General features: G+C 42.0%; 1 protein-coding gene across 4 annotated transcripts in view; it reads left to right on the forward strand.

Moving 5' to 3' along the window:
- FGF13 (fibroblast growth factor 13) overlaps positions 1 to 27,225 on the forward strand; it is a 584,235-nt gene that overhangs the window by 484,155 nt on the left and 72,855 nt on the right. For 3 of the 4 annotated variants that reach the window (XM_055122524.1, XM_055122523.1, XM_055122522.1), the window contains one exon: positions 22,841 to 22,951. In XM_055122524.1, coding sequence (XP_054978499.1) covers positions 22,841 to 22,951 — 111 coding nt within the window. Of the gene's footprint in view, positions 1 to 20,586; positions 20,910 to 22,840; positions 22,952 to 27,225 lie in introns of those variants that run through there. The other variant, XM_004606538.2, reaches the window with a different exon arrangement.

A 27,225-nucleotide genomic window follows, 5' to 3' on the forward strand; every position in this document is an offset into this window, starting at 1 on the left:
GCAGGCACAGAGGAGGCTCAATAAATATATGATCGTTGGTTGTTGGGATGATCAAATCTTGAACATCCTAGATGAAGCACATCATTCACATTATTATATTATTTTCTTTTCCTGATTGGAGCAAATTCCAACTTTTCCTTCTCATTAACTAATTTCCCCCAAATATGTTGCTGTTGACTGTTTTTCCACTAGAGTCTTATTTGTTTTGCCTTGTTTTGCTTTCATTTGGGGGACACACTCAGTGGTACACAGTCCTTTCCTCTGGCTCAACACCAAGTATTCTCCTGGAGGTGTTCAGGGATAAAAATAAAAACCTAGTGGGCTGCATGCAAGACAAGTGCCTCACCCACTGTACTTCACTCCACCCCCCTCTTGAGGTTTAATCGTTTTAAGTAAAATAGGTTTTTTAGAGAAATATCAGAAAATATAGAGAGAGAGAGAAAGAGGAGAGCTGAGTTTAAGATGGAGTTAATTTCCAAGATAGAGAACGCACCCTTTTGAGGTTTAATTAAGCTCTTAATAAACACGTTAAGTAACCCTAAAGAATCAGTTCTGGATATTCATAACAGATTTCCAACATGTGAGACTAGTCATAATGATGAGAAAACTTGGTAAAAGATGAAAAAGTAGACAAGTGAATCAACAGAGTACACCAATTAGGGACCAGCACTGGCATTGAATTCATGTTAAAACCAAGGTTAACTGTTCCTATGAAGAAGTGGTTTGAAAGTTGCAACTCTATCACAGAAATGACTATAAGGGAAACAATATCAAGGGAAGAAACCTAAGAAATATCACTTAAAGAAATTTATATAACTTTTATATAAATTTATATAACTTTTTATAAGGCTAATGATATGTGGTCCTTTTTAGGCCCACGTCCTCAAATTGCATTTCAGTAAGAAGAGGCTCAAATTTCCCTGATCCTCCATCACTGGAATTCTAATTTATTACAAAATGAACAGAAAAAAGATAGACGGCGTAGATCAAAAGTCACAAATAAACTAAAAAACATACCATCCATCTATCTGTCCAAATAAGTATAAACCGGGGATACTGCATAATTTTATTCCCGACTTATTATAGATGACCTGACTTATTAGTCCCTTTGTACAGATCTTTAGCTGCACGACCTTAGGCAATTTTATAAATTCACAGAGCCTTCATTTGTAATATTCAGATTTTATCATTACCCCTATCATAAGTATGGTGTGAGAACTGAAGAATTGAATATATATATATAAATACTTTAGAACAGACTGGAGCAATAGCACAGCGGGTAGGACGTTTGCCTTGCATGCGGCCAACCTGGGTTCAATTCTTTCATCCCTCTTGGAGAGCCCAGCAAGCTACCAAGAGTATCCTACCTGAACGGCAGAGTGTGGCAATCTCCCTGTGGCATATTTGATATGCCAAAAACAGTAACAAGTCTTACAATGGAGATGTTACTGGTGCCCGCTCAAGCAAATGGATGACCAACTGGATGAGAGTGCTACAGTAATGCAGTGCTACTTCAGAACAGTTCCTAGTTCAGTTAATATCCTAAAGATATTAGCTTTTGTTATTATTATCATTATCACTATTATTTGTCTTCCTGTTACATGGTCATGGTTCTGAAATATATAAAGACTACCTCTCATTTTTCTATTCTGAAGAAATTAGAGGCCAAGAAAGGTAATATTTTTCATTTTCTAATTTTGTTTATGCTGGAAAAAGAGCCTTGGAAATGTGAGCATTGTAGTGGATTTATAAGTATTATCATTTTTAATTTAAGTAAAACACTTAGAAAAATGGTGCCTATAATTCTAGTTGAGGCATAGGATCTCAGTAACATGATATTGTTGTTTAAATTCTCATCACAAACTAGGAGCAGGTGGATGCCTGTAAAATGGGATGCGACCAAAATTGAATTAGTTTACTAGAAACCGAGGCCTCTCTTGATCAAATTAATTTCTTTATATATATATGTAGCTCTGCAAAACAAACCTGGGTCCCTGCACTTCCCTGGACCAATTTTCTTTGTAAGCTCATTTCACCTTGCTGCTGTCTGTTGGTTGATTAGGTTTCTGGCCCAAGTGAGATAATTGCGGTAATTCACGTTTGGATTTAATTTTCAGTGCTTGCATTTGATGGAAGATTATTCTAATAGATAGTAGGCAAGTTGCTTGGTGAGGTCAAAATTCTTGCTGCCGTTTTCCTTTTTAAAGCAAACAAAACCGCAGCCCACCACCCAGCGTTTCTAACGCTTTTAGAGAGAGCCTAATGAGGCTGAAAGAGAGCCATGCTAGAAGTTAGAAATGCTGGGACTGAAAGCAGGCTGGACTTTTACACTATGTCTCTCTGCTTCTATCCCGCCTATGTATTTTTCTTTGATTCTCAGACTTCCTCTCCTTGTTACTATTTGTATGTCATTAAAATTCCTCATTAGAATGAGGAAAGTCCTGATCAATCAATAAATTGTGTGATATTAAGCAAAATATGGCTGCCTGTATCACAAACCATAATGCCTAAAATGAGAGGAAGAGAGAGAGAGAAGAGAGGTGCCTGCCAAAGAGGCAGACTAGGGAGGGGGTGGCTTGAAGTGGTGAGAGGGAAACTAGGGACACTGGTGCTAGGAAATTACACTGGTGGAGGGATGGGTGTTGTAACATTGTATGACTGAAATTCAATAATTAAAAAAATTTAATTGTTCTATCTCATGGTGATTCAATAAAAATATAGAAAAAAGAAAGTGGTTTCTTTTTATATTTTTTAATTAAATTTTATTGAATCACCGTGAGATAGTTACAAGTTTTTATATTTGGGTTACAATCTCACAATGATCAAACACCCATCCCTCCACCAGTGCATATTCCCCACCACCAATATCCCGGGTATACCCCCCCTTTCCCACCCTCCCCTTGCCTCTAAGGAAGACAATATTCCCCATACTCTCTCTCTACTTTTGGGCATTATGGCTTTCAACACAGACACTGAGAGGTCATCATGTTTGGTCCATTATCTACTTTCGGCATGCATCTCCCATCCCAATTGGTTCCTCAAACCATCATTTGAAAAAAGAAAGAGGTTTCTATTCTGTAAAATGGAGCCAACTGAAACCTCTCTGACTACCTCCGTTGTTCTCATGTAGAGAAAACAAGATAATCGTGTAAAGTGCTCTGTCAACCTCAAAATATTGCATACTTTAGAGGCTGGGCATATAGCTCTGAGACTACAAAAATTGTGTTGTATACCCAAAGGAATAGTATAACTATATGAATATGGCTATAATATGGATCGATCTAATTCAAAATTTGCTTTAACTTTGCATTCACAAGAAACCAGTAGTCTTTTGCTTTATAGCTCAACACCTTGATTTATTGTTTTTCTGTTGGTAATTAAAATACACATGCTAACATGCATTGTACATGAATCCATTTTTACTAAAATTCATCTGTCCTGCATCTAGATGCCCATTTGATGTCTTCTTTCTAAACAGAGAAAGGAAAATATAGAAAATTCGTTTAGCCACAAAATGGTCATTTATTAAGTCTCTATTCTGTCTGATGTGGGGATTTAGTACTCAAATCCCAGACCGTGCCTCAGGGAGTTCACTATTTGGTGGACATGACAAACAAAGTAGGGAGAAACGAATATTAGAAATAGCATAAAAGCTATCTGTATACAGTGCTGTGGAGCAGAGAAGAGGAAACTGTGACTTTACATGCCAGTTGTCAGGGAAGATTTCCCAGAGGAAATAATGCCTGAGGTAAATCTTGAAGCATTTGCTGAGTGGGAGGGAGTAGAATTGTGAAAACAGCGGGGAGGGGGTGCTAAAGGGCAGGAGGGGGTGTTTGGGGGAAGATACTTTCTTTGAAATGTCTGAAATATACAGTATATTTCAGAGAGGTAATGTGTCAAGGGAACTGGATGACAAGGAAGTTGAGGTCCAGTTAATAGGAGACTTAGTGGTGAGACTCTAAAACTTGTTCACAGGATGTGACTTTGTGCGTGACTTTGGTGGTTGGATTTGCAGCAGTGATCAGCATTGTTTGAGCACATGTGAGAGAGGAGGCTATGGTGAAATTAGGTAATAAATAATAGATAAAAGTCTTAACAAAAAATTTCCAAAAAATTATTAGGTAGATAAAGTTGCAGTGCTTGACTGTTCTTTGGATGTGAATTGGAAGAAGGAATAATTCTAATACCCATGTTTCTAGTTTGTTCGAGGTGGTGGATGAATTCAGAAAGGAACAAGAGAGTATCAATAACCTGAATATCCACATGAATTAAGAGAAGTGGAACAAGTTTTGGAAAATGAGTCAGTTTTGGATTTGTATGGTTTGAGTGGCTTTTTCGAGATGTCCTCATTCGGGCTTGGTTAGTGGTTTGGTTTGTGAGTGGAATTTGAGTAAAACTATCGGCATATAGAGCACAAGAGGAGCTATCTAAGTTCATGAACATACAGAGTAGCAAGTTATTTGCCTTGACACCCTTAAGGCTGGTTCTTTCAAGTAAACTTAAACCAATGTAAAAGAGAAAACATACCAATATATTGAATATAATCTTTTGGTTGTTTGGAGGGTCAAGTCAGCAATGCTCAGGGCTTAGAACTGGTTCTGTGCTCAGGTCTCACTCCTTGTGGGATCTAGGGACCATATGGGGTACTAAGGAACAAACCTGGGGTTGGTGTGTGCAAGGCAAGTGGCTTACCTGCTGTTTAATCTCTCTGGCCCCAATTTAATATAAGTTTATAAGTTACACAATAGCTTTTATAAGGACATTATGGGCAAAAGAAACAATTAGGCTGTTTGAAATAGGAGTGAGAATTTGCAATTGCTAGGCCAAAGAATATGAGCTAAGTGTATTAAAAAAGAAGAATTAGCAAGGTCTGTTTGTCCTGATTTCGTTTGTGTTTCCCTTTGTTTTGGAGATATTATGCATATGTACACAAACATGCTCACACACATACACACTTATATGTATGTATATAATATATATGGGCTGGAGCGATAGCACAGCGGGTAGGGTGTTTGCCTTGCACGAGGCTGACCCGGGTTCAATTCTTCCGCCCCTTTTGGAGAGCCCAGCAAGCTACTGAGAGTATCTCGCCCACACAGCAGAGCCTGGCAAGCTACCCATGGCGTATTTGATATGCCAAAAACAGTAACAACAAGTCTCACAATAGAAATGGTACTGGTGCCCACTCAAGCAAATCGATAAGCAACGGGATGACAGTGGTACAGTGATACAGTGATTATATAATATATATGCATATTATATATATAGAAAGAGAGACAGATATCCTATGGGTACAAAGAGGGAACTTCTCACTTGAGGGTTTTGAGACTAGATTCATTGGAAAGGAATATTTAAAATATAAAATATGCCGAAGCTATAGAGAGTACAGTGGGTAAGGTGCTTGCCTTGCATGCATCTGAACCAGCTTCAAACCTCAGCACTTTATATGGTCCTCCAAGCCCATCAGAAGTAAGCTCTGAGCTCTGCCATGTGCTCCCCACAAAAAATCAGTATACCATAGTACCACGTTTGGCAGTAGCCTTGTCCTGTCCAAAAGCATAGGAGAATTTGAGTGCTGCCAGAGCATCAGTGGTACTTGTTTCCTTCACTATTCATCGGACAAGGTCTGTAGCATATTTCTAGGATCAGTGAGTATCAGGTCCTCTTGGAGGCCATCCCTGACCTTCCAATCTGCTTTAGCTTCTTCTGCATCACTTTCCATAATGTTATGTCCTCTTTTTATACCTGTGATTACAATGGAACTATTTGCTTTTGTTAATTTATTACTATTAACCTGTCACATAGTGAATGATCAAAGAGCATTTATTGAATGCATGCATGAACTAATCACAGTGAACTTAGAAGTAGAGAAGACTGAGGAGGAAAATTAGTGATTTTAATGCGGAATCCAAAAGAATTTTTCCCAAAATGATACGAGCAATAGAGAAAAAGGGACAGGAAAAGTTGATTAAGAAGAAAAAATTTATGTATTGGTATGAGGGAAACCAGAATAATGTGAATCTCAAAGAAGCCTGTGGATAAATGTCAAAAAGATGGTCAGAAGTATCACATGCTTTTAAGAAGTTTGTGTGAACTGACAGAGAAACAGTCATCCACTACAATAATAATGTGGTTGATAATGATTTAACTTCTTCAGCAAGTTTAATATTAAGATGGGTATAAAAAGTGAATAGAAACTTCTAGTCAATATGTTGCACTAAGGCATTGCAGAAACACCTTGCAAATCACAGGAAGGTGTGATTTGGTGATTTGCTATTTCCAAATAGCACATTGTGTGAGTGGATAAAATATTACCTTAAGTTTTGGATAATAGAATAGTCAAGTAGAAGAATAGAAATCAGGTGTTGCAATAAAATGGCAATATGAAACCAAAGAAAGCAATACTGGAAGCTAAATGGCCATTAAGCATGCAATAACTGGGTGCTGGAGTGATAATACAGAGGGTAGGGTGCTTGCTGCCTTGCTTGTGGCTGACATAGGTTTAATTTACATCATCCTATATAATTCGCTGAACCCTGCCAGAGGTGATCTCTGAGCATAAAGCCAGGAATAAGCCCTGAGTATTGCTGGATGTGGCCCCCAGACAGACAAACCAAGAAATAAATAAGAATACAATAACTGGATATATGCCTTGAAACAGTAACTCTCACCCACAATCCTGAATTTCTCTAAATTTAGGAGCCAGGATGTCTGGTCCAGTTCATGTTTTAAAAAGAGGACACCTGAGGCCTAGGATGCAGACAATAGGTGCACTGAGTTCATAAGGCTTCAGAGCCACATATTTGCATTTGTACATAAACTGGGAACTAAATATAAAAATTGACCTGTGAAAGGACCAAACATGATACCTCTCAGTATCTGTATTGCAAAGCTTAATGCTCAAAAGTAGAGAGAGAGAGAGTAAAAAGGGAAGTGCCTGCCATAAAGAAGGGAGTGGGATGGCATGGGGGGTGGCATCAGGGCTACTGGAGATATTGGTGATGGAATTGTACACTGGTGGAGGGATGGGTGGTGGAGCATTCTAAGACTAAAACTCAATCACGAAAGCTTTGTAACTTAAAAAATGAACTGTAGTCAGTGAAACCATAGAGTACTTACAGAAAGGCAGCACAAAACTGTGGTGATAGATAATTCTACAATCCAGGTTTCATGAGGGACTTCTACAGAATATAATTTTTTGGCTGAAGGTGAGCCTATAGTCAGATTTACAGTGCGAGACGGAAAATAAATAAACCACCGCAGGGAGAGTCAGCAGTAACAATAAACAGAGTAATTCATATCCCAGAAAAGTTGCATAATAAGGATGTATATAAAAGAGACTTTAAGTATCTTCAAGATATTCAATAGGATAAAGGGAAAAGTAGAATTTCTAAGTTCCAAATAGCACATTGTGAAAAAATAGCAACCTTGTTAGAAAACATAAAATTTAATTTCAAAAATTGTATACATAATTCATACATGTGCGGATATATGCACATATGTTATTCAAACACATGTAAATCTCTATATTATATATATGTATATATAATTTTGTTTGGTTGGTTGCTTGGGGGTCACAGTCTTCAGTGCTCAGGGGTGACTTCCAGCTCTAAGCCTGGACATCCTCCTAGTGGTTGTCACAGGGAGGTTCCAGGGGTCAGACTGGACCTCCTCCATGCTTAGCATCCACTCAGCCCATTGAACTATTTCCTGGCCCACATATATTTTTTAATTATTTTTATTTTATTAGAGTACCATGATTTTTAAAGTTATTCTTGTTGAGTTTCAGGCATACAATGGTCCAGCACCAATCCTACCACCAGTGTCAACTTCCCGCCACCATTGTCCACAGGTTTCCACTCCCACTCCCCCATCCCTCACCCCCAGCCTGTCACCGTGACAAGTTTGATTGTTGAGATTTGGATTTCACCATTTCAGTGCTGACTCTGATTTGAATATATATATTCTTCTTCTACACCACTGATGCACCTTAGTCCCCTTGATCCCTACCCCCTGTTGCTTCCTATGTCTTTTATTACTCCCCCTGCTTAATTTTCCTTTATCTGTCCTCTTCCCTATACGCTGAGGTCAAAGGTGATCTAGGAATTCCCCCACTGTTATACTGTATTCCCTGGTCCTGTTATTCTACATACCACAGATAAGTGAGATCATCCTGTGTTTGCCTCACTTCTTCTGGCTGACTTCACTCAGCATATCTACCTATTCCATCCACATCAAAGCAAACTGCATGATTCCATTGTTCCTTACAGCTGTGTAGCATTCCATTGTGTGTAGATACAACATCTTCATTCTCCACTCATCTGTCCTTGTAACCCTAGGTTGATTCCATATCTTAGCTATTAGTGCTACGTGAGCAGTTGTAAACATATGTCAGTTTTATTGAAGGTTTTTGTTTCCTGGGGAAAATATGCAGAAGTGGAACTATGAGGATATACGGCAGCTCAATTCTTAGTTTCCTGAGAAACCTCCATATAGTTTTCCATAGGGGTTGACCCAGACAACATTCTACCAGTGAATGAGAGTTCCTTTTCACCACAACCCTGCCAGCACAGATACTTCACAGTATTTTATATAGTCTTAATATTCTTATATGATATGTATTATTATATAAAATATATGTATCAATGAAACAAAAAATCAAACAATAGACTGACTTATATTGGAAAGGGGATCAGTTAATCTCGGTTCTGCACAGTAAGATGGTGAGATGCAACTAGGGAAAGAACAGAAGAATCATAAAGATGTGAAGATCTCTCAAGCACCTAACAGAAAGTTGAGATGAGTAATAAAGAGAGATTTAGAAGGAGCAGTTGTTCCTCTCCAAAAGAAAATTGAAATGTGTACCAAAAAAATACTACGGAGATATATACAAACATGTTTATACCTATCATTCACAACTATACACAGTTATAATACATATACATACATATATAATAGATATGTAATAATATATAACAAAACCAGGGTAATTTTGTTTATGTGAGTTAAACCTAATAAAACTGCTAATAAAAGAAATAAATATACATGCACTAAACCATGCACTAAATGATGAATAAGAAGTGAGGAAGTGGAAACTGCTGACAGACCATTGTTTTTCAAGAATCTTGGCTAGAAAGTTAGGAAAGACTGAACAGGAGCTGAATGAAAAATGAGCTTGCATGACTTACTAATGTATGCTGTAGAGCAGAGCTCACGTAGCAACCTTATGTGTACACTGATATGCAAACTCATCCAGAGTACAAAATGACAGGTGATTTTTAAATTGAGGGACTTGACAAAGAGTCCAGTTTGAAGCTGTCCCAGCCTCCTGTTCGGTACTATAAAATACCACCATCAGAGGCATTCTGATATAGTATTGTCACCTCCATAAAATTCCTCCTAGAATGAGCCAATTTTCCCAAAGGGGTGAGGAAAACATATTAGTGCTCACTAATTCTGGAGCGATAGCACATCGGGTAGGGCATTTGCCTTATACGCGGCCGACCCGGGTTTGATTCCTCTGTCCCTCTAGGAGAGCCTGGCAAGCTACCAAGAGTATCCCGCATGGCAGAGCCTGGTAAGCTCCTCATGGTGTATTCGATATGCCAAAAATAGTAACAACAAGTCTCACAATGGAGACATTACTGGTGCCCACTCAGCAAATCGATGAACAATGGGACGACAGTGCTACAGTGCTACAGTCTAGCACCAAGGTGACACTCTGATTAACTATCTTACTGGAAAGCATTTCCCATTCTGGAAGGGATGAGTTGAATGAAGGAGAACAGTTAGAACGACCTGGAACCTAAAGTCTTAGCTTAATGGACAGGTTCCTGTAGGTCCTCATAATGATGATGAACATTGGGCTGAGGTATTGGCTTTATAGCAGTGCTAGAGTGAAGCATGATGTACACACACATACACACACATGGTCACACAGGCACTAACACATTTATACAAATACTATATTGCTTTAGTTCCTCGTGTAATGAAATAGGGCAATGTTATTTCCTTTAACAGTTTTTATTTTCAGACCAAAGGATACCAATATTCTCACAATGAAAATAGAAAATGCTGTTAGAGGCAGGAAGAGAAAATTCAGAAATTTTTTAATGTCTTTTCAGTTTATTCAAATACCAACCAAATCCTAGTTGCTCATCTTCAATAGGAATATTAAAATCTACATGGAGGAATTGCTAGGATTATCTGGCTTGAACAGTCATTTCCCCATGATCTTTAATTCATTTGTGAGCTTAAATTTTTATCACCATAATAAAATCATTTAATAACTGCCCACATGCAAATCTCAAGTCTCCAAGCTCACCTCAGCCATGGCAAGAGGAGAATGCCTGACTCACTGTGGTATTCCTGCCAATTTAATTTCCATTTTGATTGGCATCTTCCCAAAGGGATTACTTCTACTAAACCCTCTGCTGATGGCAGTTGTAAATCGATAAACTACTGTATACTTGAACATCCCATTAACAATATGTGTGGAACACCATCAGTAGGAAAAGGAACACAGTCAGTTACAAGCAAGAATTAAACAACTTGCAAATGTTCATCAAACTATCCACATAGGACCCAAGAGTTAGCACAAAGGGCTTAGCACTTGCTTAGCTTGCAGGAAGCCTGGGCTTGATCCCTGACACCACAATATCCCTGAGCACTGCCTGGAGCATCTGCTTAGCACTGAGCTGGGAATAGCCCTTATGCACCACTGGATGTGCCCCCTAACCAAAACCAAACCAAATAAAATATCCACAGAGCACGCTGTACTTTTCTGCATCCCAAAATGCCTTATGATCTTTTCAGTAATCAATATTTCACAGAAAGTACATTCCTGGAGAATCATTACGAGATGAGATCTACTTGTTGCCAAGTTATTCAATGTATAAGGGAATAAGAATCCAAGATTTGTGGGTTCTCTCAGCTAAGGGGAAGTAAGATGTCCAGGTAAGAAGAGTTAGTTCCAGTTGTTGGATAAGAATCTCGTTTTACCCAATTTCATTACCCAGTTTGACTCCCATATTCATCTATAGTAAGGTTTTTTTCTGAAGTCAAATACAATTCTGACCTTCCTCCTCACTGAGGAATTAGTGCCTTCTTTGGGGCACCCCCACTACTTTGGACATTGAGACTATTCTCAGTGTGCTAGTGACATTATATGTAGCTCTTTTATTTACTTCTCATTACCCTCTGAAACCAGGGGAAGTCACTGGAGAGAGAGCAGAAGAGCTTTAAGAACATGGGATACAAGATCAGAATGCAAAGATTTCAATCTTGGCTCCACCACCTCCTACCCGAACAACCTCATTTATCTTCTCTTTACCTTAGCTTCTTCATCAATACAGCATGCTCTGGTTGTTATAAGTATTAATAAATTAACAAGGATAAAGTTCTTAAACTGATGCTGAGATCTCATTGATCTAGTTAGAGCTCAAGACATAAATTATAGGTATTAATTCCTTTGCCTCCTTCATGGTATACTTCAATACTATACAAATAGTTCTCAGTAAATTTTCGGTGAATGAATGAATGAATGAAGAGACTGCCAAACAATTTGGTCCAGGACAAATGCATTTAACTGCTGTGCCTCAGATCTCGTCTCTAAAATGAGATTGTTAATTGAGATCAAGGCGCCTGTTATGAAATCAGGTTCTATAATTACTTGAGGTTTTCAATGGTTGCAGGAGAAATTACTGAATAATTTCATTTTGTTGATTATACTTTTGCTGTTTGTCAGATTGGAAACATTAGAGCCAATTTGTTTGAATGGCTACTTGAGAAGCCGGTGACTGCAAACTGATCGCCTAAAACTTCAGGCCATGAATGTGAATGCATTGGGTGTTATAGTTCCCCTCCCTTTGGGCTAACCCAAGTATTTATTGAGTGTTATCACTATTTGTAAGTCTAATTTGAGAAACAAAGGAAAAGCAGACCAGAGATTAAAACACTTACTAAGGCCTCTGAAGAGTTCTTAGATGAACCATGGGCCTCTTCTTCAGACCCTCCTCAGAAGCTGTGGGATGCCTTTTCTTTTAAATTCAGTAGGTTCTTCTGCACAAATCTTGGTTGATGTCTGAAAAGAGACGTGTTAAGACTCTTAATCCTGGGGGAACACTGAATCATTTTCCCATTACTTTCTACTCTTTTTAAAAATGGAAACTCTTGATTGGAAAATGGTGGAAAGTGCCACCGGCAAATGGGAAATCAATTCAGAGTTCCTTATGTTGGTGTCTAAGCCCGCCCCCATATGCTAAGTAATGATGAACTTAGATCATTCACAAGCACTGCATTCCTTGCTCCAATCCAGAATTTAATTCACCTTCCTCCAGAAATCCTATTTCCTGAAGCAGCTTAAATCCAGAAAAATCACTGATTATCTGTTTTGCTTCAAATCTTCTATCGTATTTTTCCCTCCAGCTTTTCATTTAGATTACTTAGTTCACTGGGCAAGAAACAAACCTGTGTTACAGATCTGAGTCTTGCTCATTTTCCGCCTGCCATAAATATTTCATCATAGAAACACCTCATCTATGTTTGTTAGCCACTAGTCAGTTTATAAAATAGCAACTGTTCCTTCAGGATTTTCAAATATTATAGACTAAAACAGAATGGAATTAACTTAGAAAAGCTGGTATTTTAGTTGTGGTTGGCTCGAGATACCCCATCAGCTCTTGAGATGGCCCATTTGACTAGGAATAAATTACTTTGGAACCAGGAAATTGTACAAAGGGTCTCCCCAGCTGCTCTGTGCTTCCCAAGGCCTGGAAGCCCCCAAGCACCCCCACGTATCTGAGGAACACTGCATCCTAAGGCCCTAGCACCAATCTACTGATCTGGTTGGCTGAGTATTGCCAGAAGTGACTCTGGGTTCCTCTTGGCACTATTTAGGAGTCTCTCCACTCCAAAAGAAGCTAATTGTATCTACAAAATTTTCTCCATGTGAATTTTTCCTTATTCCACCATGTGACTCCCTTCACACACATATCCAATTTAAATTTGATTCCAAAAGTAAAGGTACTATACAGGATGTCTTATTGTTCATGAATACTCCTGTTGGGCCTTTCCCCATGACGTGGGTTTTGTGTCATGTATGTTTAGGTAGTAGTGTAGTTTTACTACACTACCCATGAGAACTGTGAGGGGAATTGGCCCCATACCCAGTTGTCTGAGCATAAACACTCCTAGAAAAGAATCAGCAATCAACTATGGTATGTAACAAACCTCACTGAAAAGGATATTTTCCTTGTACAAAACTTAGTCTGGCAAATTGATGCTTATGTTCATTTCCCTATGAACTCACCTTATGATCAAGAGCCACCTCCACTCCAAGTTCTCTTGATTAAATGACCAAGCAGGTAATCAGGGGCTTCAAACTCCTGATGTTGAAGCTGCGATGGCTAATTAAATGGCAAAGAGCTGAATTCATTGATATGATTAATATAATCAGGGTGTTGTTATGGTTTTAATGTTCATAAATTATGACTGAACAATGAAACTTTTATGTGTGAGAGTTTTTTCTTCTTAAGGATCACAATTAATCAGTGTGTTCCCAATTGATTTTATATATAAACCAGAGGTGGCTTCAATAAATCCTGTTGCTTAAGTATTTATGGATCAATCTCAAAGAGAAGACACAATGAAGACCAACTTACCATCATAGTGCAATGCAAGCCAGGCTTGGGTTCCCTAGCTTTCTATTGTGAATGCAAATCCAGAGAACTAATCAATTTCTTAAAAAAAATTGGTTCTGGAAACCTTTGTTGCTGAAACATAATTTCTCCAAACGATCTTGCTAGGAAGGACTATTTGCCACTTAATAAATGTGTCAAATAGTTATGTTACCAAATACAGTAGTCACCCTTTCTATCTCTGTAATTCTGGTATGACACGGACAAGATTTCTTTAAATTGCAGCATTTTTTTTTATGTTTGCTGCTTGGAATTAAGGGGTAAGACACTTTTCTAATGGCTTTTCTCTAATCTTGTCATTAGTATTTCTATCTAGCCATTTCTCGGGGCTTTTGGACATAATCAGGTAGATAGAATAAGGTGTCCCTGTCTCTGGTCTGTGTCATCTGTTGCTTTACTCGGTGAACTGCACGACCCCAGTGTTGCTTGACCTTGATGCACTTGAACATGCCTCCTTCCCCCCCTTTGAGTTGAACCTAAGTCCTTGGCCTAAAAACCATTCACTCCTATGTTTTGATGGACTTTCAGCAGAGATTAAGAGCCAACTGGCAAGTGGCTGTGATTATGTTTATCTTCATGAGGGAAGGGTGTTTGAAATCACTCATTTGCAGTCTCAGAAAGACAGCCAACTCCTTCCTGCTGCAAAGATAGTGAGGCTGCTCCTGATTAGGCTGTCTAAATTCTCTCATTTTTACTCATCACAGTCACATCTGTTTGGCTTTCTGTCTCTCTCCTTGGAGATGCCTCTTGAGAGCAGGTCCCCTTGCTTCTTTACGGCTCATCTGAGGCCTGCCAAAAGAGATTGGCATAGAATGTTCAGCATTCTATGCTCTGATAACCCACATAACTCTCTCTGAAAAGATTGCTAGAACCTGGTTCTCAAGTGAACCCATGAGGAATAGCACCAGAGAGACTTTTGTAGTTTCCTTGGGAGTACAATTTAGAGACTATGTTCGAGAGGGGATGAGAATGGAAAAGGAAAGAGGAGAAATATGAGGAGGGAAAGATAAATCTAGGGGGAAGAGCAGTGTATGCAAAATATATGAAAGGTAAGCTCCCAATGATCAAAAAGAGTTTTGAGGAGCAACTTATCCAGAGTTTTACAAATGTTTAGTTTTTAACAAATTGTCATAACAGTTTATAATAAAAAATGCATAAAAGCCGTAGGATATAAGATAGAAGCGAGCACAAGTACAGCGGTTGAAACATTGATGAGGGAAGTTACATCACCTCCAGGTACCCTAGGGCTCTAAGAATACAATTGGAAAGAATTGTGAATCATATCAAAAAGATTTTTTTTTTGCAAAGCAGTGTTTTAAAAAATGAAGCTCCATATTGCTATAACATTACATAGATTTCAGGTGTGAATCATAGGAACTTCACCTGTAGATGACTACATTAAGTTAACCATACAAGGTCTGATTCTATCCTTTGCCATACAGTGGTCCCTTTTGTCTTAATTGACACATGCCCCATTCCCCCTGTCCTGCTAGTAACCACCAATAAGGCTTAGAATCCAAAGATAGTTTACATTTTACTTAGTTTGTCTATTTTTGCTCTATATACCATACATGAATGAGATCATATTCGTTTTCTGGCTTCTTTCACTAAGTGCGGTACCTTCTAGGTTCATGCATGTTGTTACAAATGGCAGGATTTCTTTCTTATCCTGAATGATAATCTACTGAATATATATATATAAACTACATCTTCTTTATCCATTCTTGAGTTGATGGACACTTACATTATTTCCAAATCATTATGAATAATGCTTCAAAGGGCATGGGCCACAGATATGTCTTTGATGTAGTGATTCTGTCTCCTGATGCACTATAGCACTGTCTTCCCATTGTTCATCGATTTGCTCAAGCAGGCACCAGTAACATTGTGAGACTTGAACTGGAGTGATAGCACAGTAGGTAGGGTTTGCCTTGCATGCGGCCAACCCAGGTCTCCTGATGATATATATGAAAACATTGAAATTGACAGATCGTGTCCTAGTTCCATTTTTAATGTCTTAAGGAATGTCTATACTTGTTTTCGTAATAGTACACCAATATACATTTCCATCAACAAAGGTTTGCAAAGGTTACTTTAAGGGGTGATGGGGGGAACTGGAACTCCATTGGGAGAAATTATATGCCCAAGGCACACACAACCAGTTGTTGACCAAGACAGGAGAAAAGTGTATTTGTACTGTTATTCAGTCTAGAACTCTCTCAGCTGAGGAGAAAGGCAGTAAGAATGACTTCCTATATGAACATGATAGAGGAGAAAACATGGTGAACAGCAAAATAGTAGGGAGAGTAGGTCTGGTAGACTGGATACCCCCCACAAACAGGAGTTGGGAGCTCTGGGATTAAGCAGAGAGTGCTAAAACTCTAAGAATCCAGGGGCCAGAGCAAAAATACAGTGGATTAGGGCACTTGCCTTGCATACAGCTGACCCATATTTTTTATCCCCAGCATCACATATGGTCCCCTGAACACTGCCAGGATTGATGCCTGAATACAGAGTCAGGGATAGGCCCTGGGCACTGCTGCGTGTGGCTCTACAAAGAAAAAGAAAAAAAAGAATATTGGGGCCAAGTAAATATTCCCAATTTTAGAGTACATGCTCATTATGTACAGGGCCATGCATTCACTCCCTGGCACTACATAGGACCCCTGAGCCTCACCTGCTGACTCCCAGGAACTTCTGGGGCTAAACATCTCCAGTAGTTGCCCTGTTTCCCCTCCTCCAAGCCCCTTTTATTCTTCAATTAAAACAATCTGGAGGGGAGCCAGGAAGTTCCATAACAAGGATGCAATGTGTAATAGAAGTGATAGAGCAAGACAGGAGATCAGGAGCATTTTGGAAATCACTGGCAAGGTAATTTCTTCCTCCCATTGAAGTGCAATACTACTACTGGCCTAGGGTGGCAGTAAAGCAGAGAAGTGGTTTCCTGGGGTGGGCTGCAATTCTTTCCCTATGCCTTCCATCCTAAGGGGAACTAAGTTTGAGCACTGTTCTCCTTTGAGGACTTGAAAATTATATTTAAGCACTTCTCTGCTTTGAGAAGATGAGGGTTGGAGGGGGCAGTCCACAGAAATTGAGGGACCATGTGGTGCTGGGGATGAAACCTAGGACTTCCACATACACATGAACTCCAGCTATTTTTACCATCTTCCCAACCCCTCTTCTTTGCAAATTTGAAGCACTGAGAGTTAGGAAAGGATGAACTGATTGCACAATATTATTTGGAGCCAAAGTCACATGGCCTTCCTCCACTTTTCTCCTGGATGCCCTCAATCACATCACAGGCAGTCTCTTTGTGCAGCAGAGAAAAGAATGCATGTGATCTGTAGTCAGACAGAACGGAGAGACCCTAATCTCCAGTCTCACCAGCCACATGCCATTAGCATCCTATGCTGTGTCCTTGTCCATGGAGATAGAAAAGTAAAAGGGGAATATTCATAAGTAGAAGTACACTTTGTGGGCTGACAGTCACGTGGCAAGAAAGGAAAACACATTTATCAGCATTGATTCCATGAGTTCATAGCACAGAGTTTCATTCCCTTAATGAATATATTTAATCGTGTGTTTGGGGCTACCCCCGGCTCTACTCAGGGCTTACTCCTGGCTCTGTGATTAGGCATCATTCCTGGCAGGGCTCAGAAGATCATATATGGTGGCAGGGATCAAACCAGGGTCAGCCACAAACGGGATTATACTTACTTGCTATACTATCTGTCTGGCCCCTCTTAATTAATTTTTTAAAGCTGAGAGTAATGAGTGAGGATTAGTAACCGATTTCTGATTATATATTCCTCCTGTGTGTGTTCCTAAAGTATCCAGAGTGTTTTCTCTCTAATACCCAACCTCCCGGTGGCCACAAACATAATCCTGCAGGTTTTCTGTAAATACCTGATGAATGGTGATGAGACAAACAATTCAGTGCTCTTCTAGTGGCAGTAAAGAGAAAGAAAGGCAAATGTGAGGGGGGGAGATGTAAGCAAAAATGAAAGAAAGGGAAATCAGTAGAGAGTGCAAGAAAGCCATCCACATGATCTCCATAGCACCCCCCACTCCACCTCGATCTCCCCACATTCTATCCCTTTTCTGGAGCAGCACTTTTTCCTTCTTTCTGCTTTTTCAATGTCTATTGGGGTTCAGGATCTAAAGAGAGAAGCAAGTGCAAAGGAAATAAGTCTCCTGAAGGTTGGAACTCAACAGAAGGTAAAAACAGGCAGGGTAGGGGCTGGAGCAATAGCATAGCGGGTAGGGTGTTTGCCTTGCACACGGCTGACCCAGGTTCAATTCCCAGGATCCCATATGGTCCCTCGAGCACCACCAGGAGTAATTCCTGAGCGCATGAGCCAGGAATAAGCCCTGTGCATCGCTGGGTGTGACCCAAAAATTAAAAAAAAATACCAGGCAGGCTGATTGGAAACCTCTTAACTGCCTATCCTATACCCCAATTTCTGGCCCTGGTCAGGAGCTGCTTCTGACTGTACTGAGAGCATTTCTCTTCAAGTGACCTGGCACATGAAGCAAAGTCACCGGGCTAAGAAATATCCTCCAACTCTTTAGAATCCATATGAATCCGCCAGTGGTCCATTATGTCCAGTTAACAGGCATCGTACTTGGAGACAGGAATATAATGGGGAATGAGATCCAGTCTAAATTTCAATGCATTTGAACTTCAGTGGGTACAGAGCAGGGTCTCCTCCTAGAAATTAAAGGTTAAAGAACTGCCTAAGTCATTCACTTGTGCTGCCAAACCTCTTTTCTACCTGTAAGACTTTTATGTATAAGGAAGAGTACATGGAACTAGACCATTTGGCATCAATGTCCTATAAAGATCTGCCTCAGTCCCTGCATCCTTTCCTGCATCCTGCCTTTGCAGACACAAGTGCAAAGACAAGTGTGTGGGACATGCTTGAACAAGAGACACTTGTAAACAGTGGAGAAGAAAGCAGACAGCAGCTCCCCGGGGGCGGGGGGGGGGGAGTGAAATGAAATGGGCAGAAGGGTCACGCAGGTCCAGTAGACTATGAGGTCTGAATGAGTTTCCTAGTTGGAAGTTCAGGCCAGAAAAGAAGGGCTGGAGGCTGAGCATCTGCTTTTCCACCTACAGCAGCTTAATAAAGGTCTTGAAGGAAGAGGGAAGAGGTCCGGGAAACAGAATATAGTAGCAGCCCCAGGAGGTCTTACTATTAAGGGCTTCCTTTTTGGCCTCAGAAATGAAGTCAAACAGCAAAGCAATCCTGTCCCATTCTACTCCTCTCTTTTGCATTCTTCTTTAACAACAACAACAAAAGGCACAGAAAGTTTTTATTGATTGAGGGGCTGCGATTTACAATACGGTGACCAATGGTTCCAGTGCATAAACTCCCAACACCAGTGTGCCCCCGTTCCGCAGGGTTCTCGAACTTAAACAGCATTCTTTCCCGTCCTTGAAGAGGGGAGAAACGGGAAGGGAGAGACGGCAGCTGCAAAGTCAGACCGGATTTCTGAGTCGGAGGGAGGGCTTGAGCTTGGAGAGCAGAGAGACAACAGAAAAGGGAAAAGAGAGGAGAAAAAGAAATTAGGAGACTGGAGTCTGGCCAGAGTAGAGAGACTCTGCTCTGCGTTTCCCGAGCACTGACTATGTATGGTACACGACGCCAGCTTTCGGCTGGGAGCCGGCACGGAATGAGGGGGCGCAAAGGGAAAACGGGGTTCAGACGGCACACTTTGGCCTGAAATGAAAAGTCAGCAAAAACCGCTGGGTGGCAGCGTGGTGTGCGGGCGCAGCTCTGCAGTGGCGGCTCAGGCGCGGGGGCTGAAGCCATCTGGGGAGCCCTGGCCGCCTTCCAGCCAGGCTACAAGTGTACCTCAGTGCCATTACCCCAACGGGGGGGGGGAGGCGGGGGGTGCCCGGCTGGGGGTCGCGGTGAGTCTCAGCCCGGGACAGGGGCTGGCCAACTTCTCAAGGTCTCCAACCCCGGCCTCCTCGGACCCGCTCAGTCTTAACACCAGGGAAACACCCCAGCCGCCACTCCCCCGTCTCCTCCAAGGCTTCTTCCTCCTCCTGGAGCCTCCCCCGTCACTTTCCTCCCCGAGCTCCTGTCGGCAACGGGAGGGGGCGCGATCTGGGGGGGCGGGCGGGGAGGGGACGGGGCTGGGACGTGCCGGGGCCCCTACAGGTGTTCAGCCTGAGCGGGCCAGCCCGAGACTGGGGGAGGTGGGGGTGCAGCGGGGGCGGGGGGCGGCCGGGCGCCAGCGGGCCGGGCTCCGGGAGGGAGGGGCCGCGGCGGCGCGGGAGGGGGGCCCCGGGGAGGCCGTCGCGCTCTTCCGGAGGGTGCCGGCGGCGACAGCATTCGGCTGCCGAGAAGGTGCCTCGCCGGGAGCCGCCGCTGCCGCCGCCGCCGCGATGATGCCAGGCCGTTACCTGTTCGAGCCCCGTCGGAAGGCCGGCCGGGGCCAACTTTTCCCCATCGCCGGGCCGAGAAGTTACCGGGACTAGTAGGGGGGGCCTCGGGGGGACCCCGGGGGCGAGGGCGGACTCCCCCCCTCCAACACCGCGCGCGGCCGCCTCCCCTCCTCCTCGCGCCCGCCCGCGCGCCCGGCCTCCCGCCCGCCGGCGCCCGCGCCCCCCCCACGCGCCTCCCGCCCCCCTCCGCGCGTCTCCGGGGCGGGGGCCCCGCCGAAGTCCGACCCGCGCCGCCCGGACGCGCACAGTGTCCTCCGGGCGCCGGGGCCGAGCGCACGCAGCCGCGCAGTTCTGCCGTCGCCGCATCTCGCCCGCTCGCCGCCTCCGGGCCCCGGCACCGCCGGCGTCGGCTCGGACCCCCCGGCCCGCGGGGCCCCCCGATCGTCCGCGCGGCCGCCCGAGCCCCTCGATCGCGGGGCGCCCGCCCGCCGACCCCCCTCCGCCGCCGAGCCCTTAGCGCGCGGCCGCCCCCGGAGACGCCGGCGAGCGGCGGCGGCCGAACAGGAGGAGGAGCCGCGGCCCGCGCGGGGCGGCCGGAGAAGTGGTGGTGCTGGTGGGCGTCGTGGCCATGGCGGCGGCGATCGCCAGCTCGCTCATCCGTCAGAAGCGCCAAGCCCGCGAGCGCGAGAAATCCAACGCCTGCAAGTGTGTCAGCAGCCCGAGCAAGGGGAAGACCAGCTGCGACAAAAACAAGTTAAACGTCTTTTCCCGGGTCAAACTCTTCGGCTCCAAGAAGAGGCGCCGGAGGAGACCAGGTTGGAAGGGGCGGCGGCCGTGGGGATTGGGGGGGAGGCGTGTGGAGTGCGGTGGGCGGCCTCGCCCCTCTCCCCACTTTGCCGGGCTTTGAGGGGGGCTGCGGGACGTGCAGGGGAGCGGAGGGGAGTTTGCCGCCGGCCACCCGGGGCTCGGCCGCGGCCACCTCGCCGGGGTGCGTGCGTGGGGAACGGTGGCTTCCTTCTAACACGAGCCGGCTTGCTGCAGTACAACCACCGTGGGACAGGCGCAGAGCCCGGGGACCCACGTCCCCCGTCCCGGGGGTGCGAACTCCGCATCAGACGGGCCACATGTGCGTGTGCGTTCCGGGCAGGCATGACCCGGGCATGGTCATCGCGTGTGCCGTGAAGAAATTGTGTGCGTGGAGCTGGACCGACGCCACTGACACCCCCCACACCTCCCGACCCCTCACCTCCCGGAAAACGCGGGGAATTCCTTAGTAGCCTGGATCCTCGCGTTTGCTACCCTGCCCTGGCAGCTGGCGTCCCCAAGGGGAAAGTGGGCATCCGCTCTCTAGGCATTCGGTATCTCTGATCACTTTTGGAAAGCTTTCCGGGACGGACTTGGGGTGCAGCTTCGAAATAATTGCTGGAGGGGCCAAGTGGAGCCGAAGCACCGTGTGGCGAGGAGCTTAGTGATGCATTCTGACTAGTCAAATTGTAATGCCCTGCAACTAACATGAAATAGTCGAGAGAATGCAAAGTCCTGGCCAGATCGTAGGTTCTTTTGCTCCTGATCGGAGTAGCGGGATATTCCGACGCCTGGGGAAATTCTCTCTGCGCTGGGTGTCAGGTTGCGTCAAGCGAGACCTTCAGGCAAACAGGCAGCTGGTTTTTAGCTGCTCCAAACCAAATTCATCCTTTGTGCTCCTTGCTTACCTTGAACTAAGTAAATGTTGCTGAATTTCAGACTTGTTTACCCTTCTGTTATTTCTCTCTGGATGGGTTCTACCCTCTCTGGAATGGAACGCAGACATTCATTTTCGCTTTGCACCAAGTTTTCGAGGCATTAGCTGTAAATCAGGCTGGCTTTCAAAGGGGGGTTAGCAGAGCATGATTATGTAGCCCGCGTAATCACATAAATACTATTTCAGTGCAGGTGTCTTTATTCAATGAAAGCAAAATTTGGATAACACGGCTGCTATTGATAATTGAACAGTTTATTAATCCGTGGTGATTCATAATTGAAAATGATTTTCATTTTTGAATACACATTTTGCATAATATATTTATGTGATTAAACTTGAAAATAAATAGGATAATTTTCTTTCCTCCCCACTAACAAAAGACTCGGGCTCTTTCACCCATTTATATCTGAAAGATAATTGATGAGTGTCTGGTAATGGTTGTTTTATTCTCCTCCCTCCCCTTTTTCAATCACTTCCCACATTTCTAAATATAAATCCTTTAATCCAGATTATGCATTTTCAAGCTTCATAGGACGTTGGGGCTGGGCTATTTAATCAAATTGAGGTAATTCGGAAGGGAATTTCTGACAGTGAGTTTCATAATCCCGGGTCCAGAACACTGAAATGGACTTTGAATCTATCCATTTCCTTGCACATGAAAAGTGGCACACTGTTAAAAGGCAGAATATGCCATTTGCCAACCCATTCTGAATGTTCATTGAGAGATAGTACCACACTGTATGCCAAACCACACTACCAAAAACTGTTGATTTCTGTGAGAGGCTTTAGGGCTTTGCCAATGTTCCTAGGTAGAAATCAAGTGGATTTTTTTTTCCCGTTTGGAGATTGCTTCGGCAACTCGGAATTTTGTTTTCTCTCTTCCAGAATGTAGAGTTTGACATTTTACACTAAAATTTGCAAATGAAATTAGAATTTTGAATTCCCTAGTTTCTGCAACTCCATGTCAAAACTTCTCAAGTGATCCAAATTATCTTCTCGTTGCAGAACCTCAGCTTAAAGGTATAGTTACCAAACTATACAGCCGACAAGGCTACCACTTGCAGCTGCAGGCAGACGGAACCATTGATGGAACAAAAGATGAGGACAGCACTTACAGTAAGTGACTGCAAAATAAATAGTCTCTTCTGGCTTGTAGTTGACACTGTGGTATTGTTTTTTTCTGTTTTCTTTCCTTTTATAAACAATCCTCGCTAAATCCTGCAAATGAATTTAAAATGTAATCACAATATACAATCCTGCTTAGTCCGGGAGGAAGCTGAACATGACAACATGGCAAATACTGAACTAATCAATGATGTTGACACCGTCCGAGGCACAATCCAAATGTCATTCCATAGTAAACTCGTTAGATTTATGATCACTCGATGATTGCATTAAGCCTGCCTCCTCTAGGGAATTGACTGTCCCACACACTAATCCTGAAATAGCACATTATCTCTACTCTTAAGAGCCCACCTCAGCCCAAGAGTGAGGAGTGGTTTCATGTCACAAGAATTCACCTTTCCAGCCTTTCACTCTGCACCCCCACCTCCACACACAACCCGGTAACTCTGAGACTAATTGGGATCTGAACATGGGAAGAACCTCCAACAGGTGGGTAATGAGATTTCTTCTTGGTGCTTTATTTTTAACCATAGTTTAAGTAAAGACTAAATTGGAGACCTTAATGGTGAACCTAAAATGGCAAATCAAAATTAAATCAATTTTACTGCTGATGATTGAAATTAGGTGATTCTAAGATACTGCATAACCTCTTCTTATCTATGTTTTATTTGGAGTAATAGTAATAGTACAGTGGTGGGGTCCTTGGCTTTCACGGGGACCACATGGGTTTGATCCCCAACACCACATATGGTTCCCCAAGCCCCATCAGATGTGATCCCTGAGCCCCAAGCCAGGGATAAGCCCTGAAATATCGCTGGGTGTACCCTCTGCCCCAAATAAATACAAACTCACATATAGTGAAGCCCTCTCCTCACTGATAATTATTATTTTGTAATATACAAATTTCTGCAGTTCTGTTTTTAGTCTCTGCTTCATGAGACTAAAAACACCTACAAATCCATTCATTATTTTTTTTCTGATTTTGATCTTATTTACCTCAGAATTTAACAATTTCCCAGAAATATAATCATTGTTACCTAAGAAAGCAGCCAAGACAAGCAATTCTGAATGCTAATAAGTCTTCTTAGGCTTTTAAAGAGATGCTTGGCTAGAGACAGCAAAGCCGTAGACAAGAGTCCCCCTGTTAAGTGTGAAACACTTAATTCCCTTAGAGAATGCTTCTTGGGTTGACCTCAAGAAAAAGTCACCTATAGTTCCCCTTGAAGAAAGCTCTTTTGGTTCCTAGGATGAATAGCCATATCAAATGGTGCGTCACTCTTTTACATAGTGCTATTGCTGTTGTGATATTAACATTCTACAGAACATCCTGGGTGTTCTTTTATGTGTATTTGAAAACATTAGTCAAGTGTAACCAGAGAGTTTACTGTAATCATATAACAGACATTGGTACATGATGATCAGCAATAAAAAATTCCCATAAATGGTGTCTATAAATTGGTGTTAGAGGAAGGCATCAGACAATGTACACTGCTCGCTATGTTTCCCAACATTGCCTCAGTGAAATGAATCCGTTGGGTATTCTTGAAGGTAAGTTCCTGATTATGAAGACCCAATAAAAATTTTCCTTCATCTATTTTTAACTTCTTCTCCAAATCAAAACTAGAAAAAAATATTTGGGTCTGTCACTCACATATTTTCTGAAATGGAAATAATTTTTAAAAATAGAGGACTCATTTGCAATGCCATATAAATAAAATTAAGCTTGAGATGGAGCCCAGAGGCATAGTTCAGGAAATAAGGCAATTGACGTGCATGTGGACACTTTGTCCAACCCTGGTTTGATCCTTGCCACCACATTTGGTACCCTGAGCATCACCAGGAATCATTACTGATCACTGTCACTGTCACTGTAATCCTGTTGTTCATTGATTTGTTCCAGCGGGCACCAGTAATGTCTCTCATAGTGAGACTTATTGTAACTGTTTTTGGCATATCGAATATGCCACGGGTAGCTTGCCAGACTCTGCTGTGAGGGAGCGATACTCTCGGTAGCTTGCTGGGCTCTCTGAGAGAGGCGGAGGAATCGAACACGGGTCGGCCTCATGAAAGACAGTGCCCTACCACTGTGCTATCGCTCCAGCCCACTAAGCCAAGAATATCCCGAGTACTATCTAGTGTGACCCCCAAGTCCGTAAAAGCGAACACAAATTATCAAGGTCATACTATATAATAATCATTTTAGAATATATACATACTCACACACAGACACATGTATTCATACAGATGTAAATAAATCAAGTTTCCATTCTTTACCCTGGAGCTTTAAATCATATGTTAGCTTTTACTCTCCACTTCCTTCTTATACATAGATTATGCCTTTGGTTATTTTATAGCGCTAATACATTTGGCATTACTATGTACCAATAATATTGTTAGACCTTAAAACAACATAGTATGCTAACCACAGGCTGTGCTTAGACAGGTGAAACAATGAGAGAGGTAAGTAAACCAATGGTAAGTATTATCAGACACTAAACATACAAATAAAAAATATTTCAAACGAAGTCAGTGGGGTTTTACTGTATGCTGAATGCCAAGTATAATCACAGTTTAAGGTGTTAGTTTCTCTTCACATAAGACATCATGAAACAATATAAATCATTAACATCAGTAAAATGGAATTCTGGCCATGCAAATTTTCCCCCTAAAGCCAAGAACTTTTCTTGGTACTCATTATTGATTTTTAAAAAATTGAACAAAAATACAATTTGTTGTTTTCAACTGTCACTCTTATATTGATTCAGTATTTCCTTGCTCTTGCTGGTATTGCTTACATTTTTGTTTTTTAAATTAAGTTTTGGTATTTTCATTATACCTTTTTTATTTTCTTCAGTTGTGTTAATTTTGTTGATTTAATTCTGACATGGGAATCAAAATTATGATTAAACAAACCAGTTCACATTTTCCCAGGTATATCTATTTCTAAAAGCATAATGCCTGATATTATGCATTTAGCTGACCTTATGGAGATTTATTACAATGGTAAATGTCAGTCCAATAAGATCTCATCATGAGTGAACCAGCCATTGTAAATTATGTATTTCTACCTGAAAAGAAGGGATATTAGACATTCCCTGGCAGCAATTCTATTATATCCTCCTTGGTATGGTAAGGGATATTTAAAAATAGGCACCTTTTCCTTTCAAACCTCCTGTACTGGTACCAGCTTTAAAATATCAGGTGATTCCGAATCTACATTGACAAATACTTTTACTCAATTCTCCTTTTGATAAATTGGCCTTAGCCCAGCTGATAAAAGAGACACACCTTTGATTTATTGTCAACAAACACCAACTACCAGATCTGTGCATACTTTTCAGAAAAGCATCCTTGTGAGGTAGAGGTGGTGAATTGTCTTAGAAGGACACAATAGAAAAGTAAAAGAAATGAGGGCACCTTTCTCTATTAAAGTTATTTTCAAAAGTTTGGGTGGAAGATAAGGTTTCAGAATTTGGTTGTGTTTTACATGTACAAAAACTCAGTTTTTTCTCAGATTTATAATGCTTTATTCCAATCAGAATAATATCTTCAGTCAGTGAAGAAGTATTCCAGATTTAGAGAAAGTAGGTAGTAAAATACTGATTCTATTCAAGCTTCTCCCTGATATAATTTCTTTTCATTGTTATCTAGAAAGAATGCCCCTTTAGTCTTGAAATGAACACAATTTATGATTTATCTTGAATTATTAAAGAAGAGATTGAACCAGTCTAACCAGCCACTATTCATTTAGCCTGTTCTCTTGCAATGTTTTTAAGGGGATGTTGTTTTGAGTCAGATCTCATGAAAATTTATGCTAATAGTGAAAAAAGAATGCTTTACTAGATTGGTAATACCATTATTCATGAATAGACCATTTTGGGCATGGATTAGTGTTGATTGGCTTCTTTTCCTCTTAGGTCTTAGGTTCAGAATATGAACAGTGTATTGCTTATTAAAACCTGCAATTGCAGGTTTCAAATTCCTGGTATTTGAAAGTGATTGTGACGTGCAGTGAAAAAAAATCAAACATTTTTTCTCTTTATCAATGCTCAAGATAAGCTGCATTAAGAGAGAACTGCATTAAAAGAGAACTATGGAACTACAGGATATTAGAAAAGTGAAATTCCAGAAGCAATTCTGAATTTACTTATCACTGTCATCAGTTACTCTGACTAACCTAGGATTCAGACATATACTGATGTTCTCGTCGTCTATGGTATGGTTTTCAACCAAACCCATATGGGTTTCTTTTGGTTTTGTAGATC

The sequence above is a fragment of the Sorex araneus genome, chromosome X (genome assembly GCF_027595985.1).
Source record: "Sorex araneus isolate mSorAra2 chromosome X, mSorAra2.pri, whole genome shotgun sequence".
Classification (NCBI taxonomy): Eukaryota; Metazoa; Chordata; class Mammalia; order Eulipotyphla; family Soricidae; genus Sorex; species Sorex araneus.